The sequence below is a fragment of the Dipodomys merriami genome, unplaced genomic scaffold (assembly GCF_024711535.1).
Source record: "Dipodomys merriami isolate MVZ:Mamm:240054 unplaced genomic scaffold, mDipMer1.0.p SCAF_137, whole genome shotgun sequence".
Taxonomy (NCBI): Eukaryota; Metazoa; Chordata; class Mammalia; order Rodentia; family Heteromyidae; genus Dipodomys; species Dipodomys merriami.
The window spans coordinates 2,990,735-3,006,272 of record NW_027202682.1 but is presented as its reverse complement, the minus strand read 5'-3'; the positions used below and the strand labels follow the sequence as shown (position 1 = coordinate 3,006,272).

The window sequence follows — 15,538 nt, the reverse complement described above, 5'->3', positions numbered from 1 at the left end:
TGAAATGAAGATGGTTTTCTATGCACCTTCCTAGGGTGAGGAGGATGATTAGGAAAAAAATGCCTAGTCTTGAAGTTGAGAATGTAGTTCTCATGTTCCCCAAACAGGGAAATGGAACTTCATAGGTCTAGCAAGAAGTCTTTGAACTTGACAAGTGTTAGAACTGGAGTCACCGGTAAGGGCTGAAGTGCACTTGAGGTTGGAGCACACAGGGACCTTGGAGTTTTTTTGTTGTTTGTTTGGGTCCGGTTAGGAAAGGGCCTGAACTCTGGGTCTGGGCACTGTCCCTCAGCTCTTCAGCTCAAGGCTAGCACTCTACCACTTGAGCCACAGCGCCACTTCTGGCTTTTTTCTTTTTAAAAATATTGCTTTCTTTTTTTTTTTGGACCTTGGAGTTTTTGTGGGAAGTTGTCTCTTCCTGTTTGTGGCTCTCAGAGCAATAAACCATGAACCGATACAGGTGGGCAGGCCCAGATTGGTTTGCCTGGAACCTGGGAGAATTTTGCTCCCCTGAACCTAGCTATCTTTCTTTTTTTTTTTTTTTTTTGTCGGTTGTGGGGCTTGAACTCTGGGCCTGGGCGTTGTCCCTTAGCTCTTCAGCTCAAGGCAAGCGCTCTACCACTTGAGCTACAGCGCCACTTCCGGTTTTCTGGTGGTTTATTGGAGATAGGAGTCTCACGGTCTCTCCTGCCCGGGCTGGCTTTGAACCGCGATCCTCAGATCTCAGCCTCCTGAGTAGCTAGGATTACAGGCGTGAGCCACCAGCACCCGGCTTTCTTGCCCTCATCTTTAACTGAAGCCCATTATCTGTCCTTTCCAAATAACCTCTTCTCTTTCCTAAAAGTGCTCTCCAAGCCAGAGCTGGTATCTCATAGACAAATGTGGAAACTCTTACAGAAAAGAGGATTTCCTAAGTGGAGTGAAAAAAAGAATGAAATGTGAGCCCAGTTCTGCTGGGTGTAGCTGCAGGGACATCCTGCAGATGCGCAGTCTGTAGTGTGGTGACTAGGAGAGACTCAGGCAAGGTGGAGGGATGCACGGACTGCCATCAAAGGCAAAAGGAATGAAGAATTGAGTGTAAGAGTTCCTGGGAAGCCATTGAAGATATCAGGGAGAAGGGAGAGGGCTGGCCTCTGCAGGACGTTGGGCTGACAGAAGTATCTTGGGGAAAGGGATTATGAGGCTCCTGGAGTCATCAAGGGGCAAATGCCAGCTTTTCCACCCAAACCTGCTCATTCTTTTCCTATCTCCTATCAGTAACTTGGGGGCAATCTTTGACACTTTAATCTGTAAACTTTTTTTTTTTTTTTGGTAGTACTGGAGAACTAAGGCTTGAACTTGGGGCCTCCTCATACTAGCCAAGGTCTACTCTTCGAAATACTTTCAAATGGTACAGGCTATACCAGCTCTTCCTTTCACATGACTGGCATTATAGGTCCAAGCTAATCTGGAAGCACCTCAGGACTCCCTCTTTACTAACACTCTGTCCAAGGACCCAAGTGGCATGGCACTCCTCTGCATCCACCTTTGGAGTGTTCACTGTGTGTGTGTGGCGGGGGGGTGTATAAGAGCGCTTGGCGGGATAGGTGAGCGCTCTACACCTCCTGCCTTTAAAGAACGTTCTGGTAGAAATTATTTGACCTTAGCGGCAAGCACGGGGCGCGTCCGGGCCCGCAGGGAAGACCTGGCCTACATTTGGGTTGGAGCTGCACAGTCCGCCCGTGCCCCGGCAAAGAATCCCCAACCAAGAGGGAGCGAGTCGGGGTTCACGGCGAGGCGCCGCTGTGCCGCGGGTCTGGTTCGCGCGCTCCCGCTTTGGGGTGCACTCAAGTCCGGGGCCCCATTCCTCTCAGCTCCGGCCGGCCCGGGGCGGGAGGGGCGGGCAGCGGCCCGGGCCGGCCGCGTCCGGAGATGCCCGCGCCGACGCGCAGCGCAGCTCGCCGGGGGCACCAAACACCAGGCCACGATCGTCCTTGACGGCGAGACTCAAGGTCACAGAGCTCCATCCAACTCTCCAGCGCGAGGGTCCGCGCGCGCGAGGAGCCGGCTCCGCCCGCCCGCCCGCCCGCTCGCTCAGGCAGCGCCTCGGGCAGCCCGTCGCGTGCCGTGACGTCACCGCGCCGCGCCCCCAGGAAGGCCCGCCCCGCCCCTCCAGTCAGCGCGCGGGGCGTTCGGGAGCGGCAACATGGCGCGGGAGCTGCGGGCTCTGCTGGCGTGGGGCCGCCGTCTGCGGCTGCCGGCGCTGCCGGCCTCCACGGCGGGTGAGGCGGCTGAGGCGGGCGGGCTCCGGAGCCGAGACTCGGCTGACGGGCGTGAGGCAGCGGCGCCTGCTGCCGGGCGCAGGCTCCGCACGGCCTTTCGCTCCGTCCCGCCGGGCTGGCCGGGCGCCCCGGGCTGGCGGGGCTGGTGGGGCGTCCCGGGCTGGCGGGGCGTCCCGGGCTGGCGGGGCTGGCCGGGCGCCCCGGGCTGGTGGGGCGTCCCGGGCTGGCGGGGCGTCCCGGGCTGGTGGGGCTGGCCGGGCTGGTGGGGCTGGCCGGGCTGGCGGGGCTGATCGGGCGTCCCGGGCTGGTGGGGCTGGTGGGGCGTCCCGGGCTGGTGGGGCGTCCCGGGCTGGTGGGGCGTCCCGGGCTGGCGGGGCTGGTGGGGCGTCCCGGGCTGGTGGGGCGTCCCGGGCTGGGCTCCTCTCGTCGGTCGGTCCGTCCCGTGGGCTCTGGGGGACGCGGTGTCCGTCGGGCGCCCGGCTCGTCGGGGGTGACGGCGGCGTCGGTCCTCGGTCCGCGGGCGCCGCTGCGCCCCGGGCTCCGCGTGCTCCCGGTTCGGGCTCAGGGTTTGGTGGGTAAATGCCGACTCCAGCCAACAACAGTTGCCCGGACCCCGGGTGGACTCCCTCCCGGTTGTTGGCCCCTGCGTCCCCCGGGACCCAGGTACGACAAGGAATGGAGAGAGAACGGCCCTCACCCCGCCTGGAGAGGGTCCCCGCGGGGGCGCGGCCTGCCCTCGCGGCCGGGTTGTTTTTATTAAGAGCCCAGGTCGGGGTGCCACGTTGCCTTGGAATTTCTAACGCTCCCAGCATTCCACACACGACTACTCATTTCTGTGTCCGTGGGTCCAGCCGCTTCCCCGTGGCTACACACTGTGGGCCATCATGCTTCATTAAACCGTTGTTCTCAGCAGTAGAGAATAGTTCAGATTACTTCCTGCGTTAATGAGTGAATGCTTAACGCACGTGTGGTATTTCTTTAGCGTCTTAGAATGAATGTTTCAGAACTTAGGCACTTTTAAAATGTTAGCTGAAGCTGTGATCCAACTTCTTTTTAAGTCTTTTTAAGTTGTTAGGCAATGAAACTGCTTATTTCACAGTATTTTCTCTCACACTGCATATTGGTCCCGCAAGGGTTGGGCTATATTTTCATAGTAGATAGCTTGTGCAAGGATCTGGATTCAATCCCCCAGTGTAAGCCCCCCGCCCCAGCCATTTACTTAAAAGACACCTTGTTTGATTTACACCTGCATGGATATGAGTGCGAATAAAAATGTTTTTACTAGTGTCATGGCCTTTTCTGTGTCTGTACAAATTTCTTCTTGGTAGCTCTTAAGTCTTTCCTACGTAAACTTTAATTTTTTTTAAAATCTTCAACATGTCAACTTTTAAAAATAACAGTATTAATAGATAAGACATCCGTAGGCTTTACTGGTCTGCAGATCACTATTACCTTTGAATAAGTATTTTTACAGCTGTTGGGGATTTATTTTCTACTTACCCACAGTGTACCTTGTGTTATCTTTACAGAAATAGCCTGTGGGGTGTAGTTTCTAGGCTCCACTGTGTCTTTAAGATTTCTCATTTATCTTCATACTTGTATACTAGTTTGTCGGGTTACTGCATTCCAGGTGAAAATGATTTCCTTCAGGATGTGAGATAGTTGCTCTGATGTCTTCTAGCACCAGTGTTGTAGATTAACAGTCCTGTCAGTTTGATTAGTGTTTCTTTTGTGGCTAACTCTAGGTTCAGTCCTGTCAGTTTGATTAGTGTTTCTTTTGTGGCTAACTCCAGGTTTTTCTTTTTTTCTTTTTTTTTTTGGGGTCCGGTCGTGGGGCCTGAACTCTGGGCCTGGGCGCTGTCCCTCAGCTCAAGGCTAGCGCTGTACACTTGAACCACAGCACCACTTCCAGTTTTCTGGTGGTTAATTGGAGTTAAGAGCCCGGGGGACAGTGCGGGGGGGGGGGGGGGGGGGAGGGGTGAGTAGGGGCTGGGAAGGTGGCTCAGTGGTAGAGTGATTGCTTCATATGCATGAGGCCCTGGGTTCAATTCCTCAGCACCACATAAGCAGAAAAACCTGGAAGTGGTGCTCTGTGGCTCAAATGGTAGAGTACTAGCCTTGAGTTGAAGAGCTGAGGGACAGTGCCCAGGCCCAGAGTTCAGATCCCAGGACCGACAAAAAAAAAAAAATCTCATGGACTTTCCTGCCCAGGCTGGCTTTGAAAGGTAATCTTGGATCTCAGCCTTCTAAGTAGCTAAGATTACAGGCTTGACCTACCTGTGCCCAGCTGATTTCATCTTACAAAAAGAACCTCACTTGGACCCCATTCCTAAAGTGGCACCTCTGGGCTGTATCTTCCTTTCCTCTTTCTTGATCTGTCTTGCTTTTTCCCTCCGTTTACTGTTAGGGGTCCATACAATGCAATTTCTACACCTGTTGTGCTTTCACAAGAATCCACTTGAATTTGTGGTATTCCCAGCCTTTGTGTTGTTCAGGATGGAGTGAAGTTGTACTGGTTAGTAAAGAGAGCTCTCTTTAGATATAGATTGGTAGATATGTTTGTGTGTAGCTTGGATTACAGGCATGAACCGGCATCCAGCTTTAGCCAGAGTTTTTTTTCTTTTTTGGTTAGTCATGGGGTTTGAACTCCAGGCCTGGGTGTTATCCCTGACCCTTTTGCTTGAGGCTAGTGCTCTACCATTTTGATCCCCACAGTACCACCGTTTTCTGATGGTTAACTGGAGATAGTCTCAAGTCAGGTGCTGGTGGCTCACGTCTATAATCCTAGATACTCTGGAGGCTGAGATCTAAGGATCAAGGTTTGAAGCCAGCCCAAGCAGGAAAGTTTGTAAGACTCTTATCTCCAATTAACCACCATGAAAACCAGAAGTGGAGCTGTGACAGAGCAGTAGCCTTGAGCAGAAAAGCTCAGGGACAGTGTCCAGACCCTGAGTTCAAGCCCCATGTCTCATAGACATTCCTGCCTGGGTGGCTTTGAACCTCAGTCCTCAGATCTCAGCCTCCTGAGTAGCTAGGACTACAGGTGTGAGCCACCAGCTCCTAGCTAACCAGATACTCTTTTTTTTTTTGGGGGGGTCCAGTCGTGGGGCCTGAATTCTGGGCCTGGGCGCTGTCCCTCAGCTCTTCAGCTTAAGGCTAGCGCTCTACCACTTGAGCCATAGCGCCACTTCCGGCTTTTTTCTTTTTGCTTATGTGGTGCTGGGGAATAGAACCCAGGGCCTCAGGCATGCAAGGCAAGCGCTTTACCACTGAGCCACCTTCCCAGCCCCCAGATACTCTTTTTTGTTGTTGTTATTGTTGTTGTTGTTGGTCGTGGGGCTTGAACTCTGGGCTTGGGCATTGTGCTTGCACTCTTCAGCTCAAGGCCAATGCTCTTCCGCTTGAGCCACAGCACCACTTCTGGTTTTCTAGTGGTTTATTGGAGATGAGAGTCTCATGGACTTTTCTGCCCAGGCTGGCTTTAAACCGTGATCCTCAGCTCTCAGCCTCCGGAGTAGCTAGGATTACAGGCATGAGCCACCAGCTCCCGGCTAACCAGATACTCTTAACCAGACAGCCAGCTATTTGCTGGTTAAGTGAAGATAAGAGTCGGTCCCACCTGGCTTTGAACCAAGATTCTAGATCTCAGCCTCTTGAGTAGCTAGGATTATGGGCATAAGCCCCATTGCCCAGCTTCGCTAGTCAGATTTTGCCTCCTCTGTGAAGAGCATTTTAGGTTGCTAAGATGGTATGACAGCATGTTGCCGTCTCTATCAAGCAGGTCCTGGGTTTTAGACAAAGTAGAGGAGGGAGGTGTGGCACAGCTGCTCAGCATGAGGCGGGCTGTGGGCTTAGTGAGGACAGGGCACCCAGGACAGCTGAGCTGCTGGGCATTGCTGAGGCCTTTCCCTCCTGCCAACTCCCAGGCCCGGCCCTGCCTGGGCTGAGAAGCCTGCGGCCCCATTCCCCACTGTGTGAAATGGAATGTTTTCTGAATTGGTGTGTTCGTTCTCAAGCTCTTCTGCACAGAAGTTAAGTTCAGGATTGTGTTATACATCCAAGAAAAAGCAAAAAAAAGGCAAATCGTTTATAGGGAGAGTATATCTGACAGGCAGATGTGTTCATTTCTTTTTTAAATTTTATTGTGTATGTGTGTGTTTTGTTGGTCATGGAGCTTGAACTCTAGGCCTGGGCACTTGAGCCACAGTGCCACTTCCTGCCTTTTCTGTTTATGTGGTGCTGAGGAATCGAACCCAGGGCCTCATGCATGCAAGGCAAGCTCTCTACCACTGAGCCACCTTCTCAGCCCCAATTTACTTGTGTTTGTGTGGTACCAAGGAATCGAACCCAGGGCTTCATGCGAGCTAGGCAACATTCTATCACTAAGCCACATTCCCAGCCCAGATGTGTTCATTTCCATCCAGTATACATAGCCTTGTTGACCGATCCCATGTTCTTGAAATCATCATATGATGAATGTCTACCAAACAACCCCTGGGGCTGGAAGGACAGGACTGGGTTCCTTCTGCTGGTCTGGTGAGGGCTTAGAGGCTGAGTGGTTTCGGTACAGCCCATGCTGAGGCTGGGCATGAGGATGTATCGGCATCCAGTGGGTGAGCCGCTGTCCTCCTGTGCCCTCCTGGCTAACATCAAGACAGGGCACCAGCTGTTTTTCAGTGAACCCCTTGGTCTTGGCGCATGTGAAGGGGTGAAACAGAAGCAGTGTTTTTCTGCACAGTGTTCATCACTCGAACAACAGCTCATGCTACAGAGATCCGCGTTGGTTTCTGCTGGACAGTTGAGATGGGAACAGTAAGGATGTTCTAGAAGCTTCTGAGCACTAGTTCTTAATCTCTGTGCACGGCTGTCTTTTCAGGAAAGCCAGTTCTGTGTCCTCAGAGGACCGCAGTGCAGTTCAGGGGTCCCAGGCGAACTCTGGCTTCGAGCATCTGTGTGGGACGGCCGTACAGCACTCAGGCCGCTGAGGACAAGAAGGAAGAGGCCCTGCACTCGATCATCAGCAGCACCGAGACGGTGCAGGGTGAGTGGTCAGCCGTTGTGGGCCAACAGGCTCGCCTTGGCTCGGGAAGAGCAGTTTTCCAGGAAGAGGTGGATACGCATGGAGCTGCTGGCCCCAGCGGAGGATGGACTCCATTTCTGTCCGGCCAGGAACTCTTGGCTTTGTCCTGGTCTTGCTCCCTCTGGTGGCCACCCAGGAATCTGCTGAGTGGCAATGCAGTAGCACATCTGCTAGTAATCAAGGAAGCTGGATGGAAACTGAGTAATGGCCCAGCTGGTGAAGGACTGAATTCTGAGTACAAAAAGGCTGTCTCCAGTGCAGGCCCCAGGGCTTCCATTTCTGGCTTTTACGTGAAATGAGAAGAACAGAACTGTGGATGTGCAGAAGAGAATGGGGCTGTCTTACTTCTTTGCTTGTCAGATGATTTATTGGCGCACAGCTCCTTTGGAGAATCTGCTGGGGTCTGGTGCTTGAGGCAGGCCGGCTTCTCACGGCCCTGTGCTGTGGAGAAGCAGCCTCTGGTCCATCCGAGGCCTGTGCTCTCAGCGGTGGGAGAGCCGCCCTCCCTGTGCCTCTTTCCCTGTCAGCAGGAGCCCTCGCTGCGAGGCCGATGGTGTCCGCTTTCCTTGTGTCTTCTTGGTCACTGTGCAAAAATACTTACAAGAAGCTGGGTATGGTAGTGCCAGCACTTAGAGGCTGAGGCAGGAAAATTATGAGTTCAGGGCCAACCAGGGATCATAGAGACCCCGTCTCTCTATTTAAAAACGTAAAATTCGAAATCTTAAACACTTTTTTTTTCTTTTTTTGCCAGTCCTGGGGCTTGAACTCAGGGCCTGGGCACTTTCCCTGAGCTTCTTTAGTTCAAGGCTAGAATTCTACCACTTGAGCCACAGCGCCACTTCTAGCTTTTTCTCTTTTTTGGGGGGGGAGGTGGGGTCCGGTCGTGGGGCCTGAACTCTGGGCCTGGACGCTGTCCCTCAGCTCTTCAGCTCAAGGCTAGTGCTTGCTCTACCACTTGAGCCACAGCGCCACTTCTGGCTTTTTCTGTTTATGTGGTGCTGAGGAATCGAACCCAGTGCTTTATCCATACTAGGCAAGCACTCTACCACTGAGCCGCATTCCCAGCCCCCTTAACACTTTTGAATGGTACATGGCATGTTTTCTACCAAAATGGAGATGAAGCTTTTTTGTTTATGATTCATTACTAGGTTCTGTCTCCAAACACGAGTTCCAGGCAGAGACAAAGAAGCTTTTGGATATTGTAGCCCGTTCCCTGTACTCAGAGAAAGAGGTAGGTGTCCATTTGTCATTACCAGTACTAACCAAACTGCTGCTACATCATCCATGAGACTGCTTTAGACTATGGCTGGCCCCAGTCCTAATCTACCCCTTAGAGTATCTTTACCAAAGTCTGCTTCAGTTTCATGGATAAGAATTCCAGGTGGTTCGTTGGATCAACTCTAGGAGCTAATTTAATTTTGCTGGTATTTTAAGAACCCCAAGCATGGAAGTGGGTCTGTACTGAGGTCAGTCTCTGTGCATGCTTGCCTGCTCTCTGATTCTCTGTCACTGCTGTGTGCTGGCATCTGTCTATTTGCCTGGTCCTTGGCATCAGCAGCGGGAAGACAAAGGCCCTGTGTGGTGTAGGGCAGAGAACTTTTTAGTTCCTTTGTAAAATTTCCTTGGGTGTGGGGCTCCCGAGCGTGGTGCCGCCTGTGGCCCCGCCACCCCACGTGAGGCCAGAGGAGCATGGATTTCTTTTTTCCAGTCCTGGGACTTGAACTCGGGCCTGGGCGCTGTCCTTGAGCTTCTTTGGCTCAAGGCTAGCACTGTACCACTTGAGCCACAGCACCACTTCCAGCTTTTTCTATGTATGTGGTACTGAGGAATCGAATCCAGGGCTTCCTGCATGCTAGGCAAGCTCTCTACCACTAACCTACCTTCCCAGTCTCAGGATCATGAAATTAAGGTCAGCAAGATCCTAGCTCAAAAAACCCAGTAATTAAACTTCATGTAGAGGAAATAGGAGTTGGAGAAAGAGAAAACCGCACTGTTGGTCCCGTGTTAAGTAATGTGGTTGCTATGGAGACGGGGGCAGGGAGAAGCCCCAGGCTGCAGGAGCAGGGGCTTCGGTTCCCAGGCGTTCTGTCATGTCCCTGGCTGTAAGCCTCCCCTGTGGCTGCCGTGCAGTTTCTGTGAGAGCTCTGTAGGTAAAGACTTTTCTGAAAGGTGGAAGCTCATGTTTGCTAGAGGAAGTGAGGTGGTCTTTTCATGGAGTAGAGAGACCGGCGTTGGGTGTTTGTTACTCCTATGCAAGAGGCAGGTAAGCTGGGTACTCATGGCTTATGCCTATAATCCTAGCTGTTGGAAGGCTGCGATGTGAGGATTGCCGTTGAAAGCCAGCCCGGGCCAGAAAATTCATGAGACTCTGAATAGCCAGCACAAAGCTGGAAGTGGAAAATGTTTACTTAGAGCGAAAAAGCTAAGAGACAGGAAGTGGCACTGTAGCTCGAAATGGTAGAGCTGTAAGTAAAAAAAGCTCAGGGACAGTGCCCAGGCCCTGAGTTCAATCCCCAGTACCGGTACTTAAAAAAGAAAAGGCCCCTCATCAGGTGGTTCTTAACGTCTAAGTTGACAGAAGGGCACGTCCGTCATTCAGACTTTACTGAGAGCCCCAGGGGGCAGGAGCAGAGCACTGTGCGGGGGAGGGGCCACCTTTGGTGACTGCTCCCAGAGGAGGGCCGTGTGCAGAGCCTGCGGCCTCTGGCAGGCTCTGATTTTCAGGTGTGGCCACCTAGCTCACCAGAAAGATGTCTGGACTGCGCCTTCATTCTCCTCCCCTCTCTTCCTGTAGGTGTTCATTCGGGAGCTTATCTCCAATGCCAGTGATGCCTTGGAAAAACTGCGCCATAAGCTGGTGTCTGGTGGCCAGCCGCTGCCTGAAATGGAGATTCACCTGCAGACCGATGCCGAGAAAGGCACCATCACGATCCAGGTATGACTATCTCTGTGCCCAGGCATGTGGGAAATTTCCCACCCCGTCGACCAGGCTGGAGTGGTGCGCTGCAGCCTCGCCAGCGTGCACACCCAGGGCACCACAATTGCTTGCCCCTCTGTGACATACCAACTCCTTCCTGATTCTCTCATTAAGCTACCACTTGGCCAGCACAGGGAGTTGGAAAACACGAGAGACAGAGGAGAAGGAAATTTAAAGCTATTCCCAGTCCATGGCTAGCCTTAGTGATCTTGTGGTACCTCTTCAAGAACAAATGCTCTACCTGTGAGCTATACCCACAGCCCAAGGCTTTAATTTTAAGAGGATCAAGGTTTTTTGTTTGTTGGTTTGTTTGTTTTTTATGGGTCATGCGGCTTGAGCTCTGGGCTTGGGCGCTGTTCTTGCACTCTTCAGTTCAAGGTGAACACTCTACTGCTTGAGCCACAGCGCCACTTCTGGTTTTCTGGTGGTTTATTGGAGATATGAGTCTCACACACTTTCTGCCCGGGCTGGCTTTGAACCCCAATCCTCAGATCTCAGCCTCCTGAGTAGCTAGGATGACAGATGTGAGAAGTTTTTTGGGGGGGTCCGGTCATAGGGCCTGAACTCTGGGCCTGGGCGCTGTCCCTCAGCTCTTCAGCTCAAGGCTAGCGCTCTACCACTTGAGCCATAGCGCCACTTCTGGCTTTTTTCTTTTTGCTTCTGTGGTACTGGGGAATCGAACCCAGGGCCTCAGGCATGCAAGGCAAGCACTCTACCACTGAGCCACCTTCCCAGCCCCAGGTGTGAGAAGTTTTTGACTTCCAAAGTCAAATTTCTTTTTCATGTTTTCTTCTACAAGTTTTATAGCTTTAGCTTTTACATTTCCATCCGTGATCTATTTCAAATAATTTTTTTTTCTTTTGCTGTACCACGGATGGAATGTAGGGCCTTGCACATGCTAGACCTGCCACTGGTTACATCCCCAGCCCTGGAGTGGATTTTTTCTCCCCCAGAGCTAAGGACTGAACTCAGGGCCTTACACTTGCCAGGCAAGTGCTCTTTCACTGAACTAATCCCCAACCTCCTGGAGTAGATTTTGGTGGGTGGCATGAGGTGAGGGCTGGGGTTTGCCCATCATACATGGCATCAGTCATCTCAGGGCTGTCTGTGAGGGGAGAGGTCAGGCGCATTGCCTGCATCTGCGCTGGACACTGGCTTTCTTCTGAATTATTGCAAATTTGTAACAAGTCTTAACATTGGCTAATGTGAGTTCTTCAGCCTTGTTCCTTTTCAAATATTCTAGGTATTTTTTACTTCAGTATACATTTTAGAATCTTCTACAAAACTTAGGGAGATTTTTTTTTTTTTGAGCTATAATGGATCTGTAGATCAATGTGGGAGGAAACAAAGTTGAAAACAAACTGTTAAATATATTTTCTCCTGACTTATTATCTTAACAGAAACATTTTCCTGAAGAGTTCTATAGCGTGCCTGGGAAGGTGGCTCAGTGGTAGAGCGCTTGCCTTGCATACGTGAGGCCCTGGGTTCAATTCCTCAGCACCACATAAGCAGGGAAAAAAAAAGCCGGAAGTGGCGCTGAGGCTCAAGTGGTAGAGCGCTGGCCTTGAGCTGAAGAGCTGAAGCCCAGAGTTCAGGCTCCACAACTGGACCCCCAAAGAGTTCTGTAGGAAGTTCTATTGTATGAAAGTAAACATGTCAATGTAAATTATACTAAATGGCTAGTAGTTAATTCTAAACATTTCTTATTTATAATTGTTGCACGTTCCACAATTAAAGTATCAGGCCAGATTTTGGACTCTAACACCAGAACCTCAAAGAGAATTCACTGGAATCTCCTAGGTGGTGTGATTTGTCTGTCCCCAGCCTATGGAACACAGGCCCCATGCGGTGACTGCGGCCCTGGGGCTTTGGCCCAGAGGTCTGACAGTGTCTCATCCGGGATTAAGTGTTGCACAGTCTTCTCTGGTACCGGTGGTTCTTCATGCGTGGCACTGATCAGCCTTGTTTTACCATCAGGGGCCTAGCAGGGCTCTCTACAGGCTGTCATTGGGTAAAATGTGTACAGTGACTTTCTAGAAGGAAGCAGAGACCACTTTGGGGTGCTTTTTCCATCTCGTAAGTTGGTGAGGCTTGATGGACGGGGCCGTATCTCGGCCCATCTGCGGCAGGTGTTGCCGTGATGGGGCCTGGCACGGCCCACCGCGGATGCAGCCTGAGAAGCGGCCTGTGCCTGCGTCTATTGGGGATGCCGTCACAGCATACCCTAGGCTGGGTCATTCAGAAACAGTTCTGAGGCAGGAAGCCTATGAGCAAGGTGCCAGCGGGGTGGCCTCGGGTGGCAGAGGGACGAGCTCCCGGCCCCTTCTGTGAGTTCTCGGATTCCGTTTTGGGGGGCGGGCTGCGGGGGGGGGGCTTCCTCCTGACCAACTCTGTAGGCTAGGGGTCAGCATCGAGCTGAGGTCACTAGCCTTCCAGGCACAGCCACCTGCTGTAGGTGGGGGTGGGGGGTTTGGCCTGTGGCCCTAGGTGGAGCTGCAGCTGGGCCAGGAAGGGGCGGCGACGCGACCCCTCTTCCTCCTGCAAGGTTGGGTCAAAGTCCTCCTGGCGCTTGTCTGGCCCTGGAGCACCAAGCAGCCGAGCTGGGGGGCGGGGGGGGGGGGGGAGGGACGGGGGGGGGGGGGACCGGGCGGGGGACCGGGCGGGGAGGGTTGTCCTCTGGGTTGGGTTTGGTGCTGGAGAGGGAGCCCAGGCCTCCATGTGGTGCAGTGCTGCTGAGCACAGGGGTGTGGGGCACGCGTGCGTGGGTCCTGTGCCGGGCGGCGGGTTGTTTGAATGAAGGTCGTCGCCTCCACTTCTCTCTGAGGTCGGGGCTGGCGTGCTGTGTCCCTGCGGCCCCTGCGCCCTCCTCACCCTGCCTCCGCTCCCCAAGGACTCCGCCTCTCTCCCCAGGACACGGGCATCGGGATGACACAGGCGGAGCTGGTGTCCAACCTGGGCACCATCGCCAGGTCGGGGTCAAAGGTAAGTGTGCCTCGCGTGTCGCCTTCCCCCCGCACACCGCCGCGGCGCTCAGCCTGTCGCAGCACTGCAGTCGCTTGTTCGATGAATGAAGAGTTTGGAGCGAGTGCTTTGTACAGAGCTGCAAACTGGTGTGTGCCAGGTTCAAATCCTGAGTTCAGAATGCGCTGCTCCCCCTCCTGACGCTTTTCTTGATCACAGCTGGAGCTCCACCACTCCAGCCACGCCCCAGCCCCTCCTGACATTGTATCCACTGCGCGGGCCTGGCCCAGTCAGCCTGCGGAGTCAGGCGGCCTTTATGCCCAGGCAGAGCAGTTCACAAGGAGGAGCTTAGGCGCTGGCTTCTACAGTGCACGGTTTATGTGGGCCATTGGGCCGCAGTTGGGACAGGAGGCTCGCTGTCAGCTCAGGCTCTGTTCCAACCTAAGGCAGACACTGGAGGCCCCGACCACCTCTTTTGGAGCCTGAGAGCTCTTGTATCTTGTTAGTTTACCCTTTCCCAAGTGACTCTCAAATTCTGTTTTTAAGAATCGGTGTGCTGGGTGCTGGTGGCTCACGCCTGTAATCCTAGCTACTCCAGAGGCTGAGAGCTGAGGATCATGGTTCAAAACCAGCCTGGGCTGGAAAGTCCAGCCTTCAATGAACCACCAGAAGACGGGGAGTGGCGCTGTGGCACAAGTGGTAGAGCTCTAGCCTTGAGCTGAAGAGCTCAGGGACAGTGGCCATGCCCGGAGATCAGGCCCCATGACCGATTTGTGCCCGTGAAGCTCTTGGATAGTTTCCTTAAGGATCGTCTGCCTGGCCTGGCTAGTATCTGCTCTGTGCACATGACTGCGAAAAGACCAGAGCATAAGTAAAAGTGGGCTCCTCATCCCCTGCCACACCTCCAGTGTTGAGCAGCCCTGGGTGCCCGAGCCGCAGCGCGCAGTGCAGAGCCTGCCGCCGCCGCTCGCTCCGGTCCCGCCTTACTGTTCCCGGATTGTCACTGACTCCAGAGAAGGCAGTGGCGTGGGCCAGTGTTACACTGGGCGGTAGTGTAAGTAGCTGTGTAAGTGGGCCAGTGTTACACCGGGCGGTAGTGTAAGTAGCTGTGTAAGTGCTTATTTCACCACATTATTCCAAGTACAGGGAAGAGCGTGCGGGATGAACCTTGCACCGTCTTACAGAAAGGACCTGAGTGGCCAGGGTGCCACCCACCCTGGGATGCTGGGGGCTGACTGCGTGCTCTGCGCGGCCCCCCTACGTGGGCGGCGCTGGCCTGCTTCGTGCGGGACGGCAGGCCGCAGGCGCTGGCGGAGGCAGTGTGGCTTTGGGCGTGGGGTGCAGCCTGGTTCCTGGTTGGTCCAGCCGGGAGCTTGCTCTGCTCCGCTCCCAGGCCTGGCTTCTAATGCCTGGCCTGATGTCCGCTGCCAGCAGGGGGCGGCAGCCTCCTCCAACCTGCCTCTTGTCACCGCAGGCCTTTCTGGAAGCGTTGCAGAGCCAGGCTGAGGCCAGCAGCAAGATCATCGGGCAGTTCGGCGTGGGTTTCTACTCGGCATTCATGGTGGCCGACAGAGTTGAGGTCTACTCCCACTCGGCAGCCCCGGGGAGTCCAGGCTACCAGTGGCTTTCCGATGGGTGAGCAAGGAGCCGACCGGTCGCGTGGGGCGCGTCCTGGTCCCTGAGGACGTGTCAAGTCACGGGTCGGCTGAGTTTGGCAAGGACGAGGCTTTCTACATTTTCTGGCATTTTCTGGCTTGCTGGCCTGAAGTCTGAGCTGCTGTTTTGGGGCACAAGTGGCCCGTGGGGGCTGGTCACCGTGACTTGTGCAGCACTGGACCCCGTGGCTGGGCTGGGCTGTGAGCCTGCATCTGCCCACCCTTCTCTGCCTGCGCCTTGGGCCCCCTCCGCCCCGCCGCGCCTTGGCCGCCTCAGCCCCCAAGTCCTGTCGCCAGTGGGCCAGTGCCGGGGCCTCACCCGGTGCACGCAGCCTCGTCTCCCTGCCGTGCCAGGCTGTGCCTCACGGCTGCCCGCCCGCCCGCCGCTCCCCTGCGCCCGGGCGGCTGTCGGCAGGTCGGTGGGAGGATGGCACCTCAGCTATTGAAGCGTAGGTTGGAAGCTGTGATTTCTGGCTAGTGCGATGGCGGCTTGTGTGGGGCGTGGGGCTGGCGGGAGCCCGGCTGCCCACAGATTCCTGAACATTCAGTGAGCACAGGCTCCCCAGGCCCCGGCTCAGCCTCGGCTCTGCTCGGCTCTGCCCTG

At 54.3% G+C, this 15,538-nt stretch overlaps 1 protein-coding gene across 1 annotated transcript in view; it reads left to right on the top strand.

Moving 5' to 3' along the window:
- Positions 1–2,170: 2,170 nt before the first annotated feature.
- Positions 2,171–15,538, top strand: part of LOC138825495 (heat shock protein 75 kDa, mitochondrial-like) — a 24,177-nt gene continuing 10,809 nt past the window's right edge. Inside the window, exons 1-6 of the mRNA XM_070020137.1 lie at positions 2,171–2,261; positions 7,138–7,302; positions 8,490–8,572; positions 10,136–10,276; positions 13,229–13,300; positions 14,754–14,914. Coding sequence (XP_069876238.1) covers positions 2,186–2,261; positions 7,138–7,302; positions 8,490–8,572; positions 10,136–10,276; positions 13,229–13,300; positions 14,754–14,914 — 698 coding nt within the window. The 5' untranslated portion in view covers positions 2,171–2,185. The remainder of the gene's footprint in view (positions 2,262–7,137; positions 7,303–8,489; positions 8,573–10,135; positions 10,277–13,228; positions 13,301–14,753; positions 14,915–15,538) is intronic.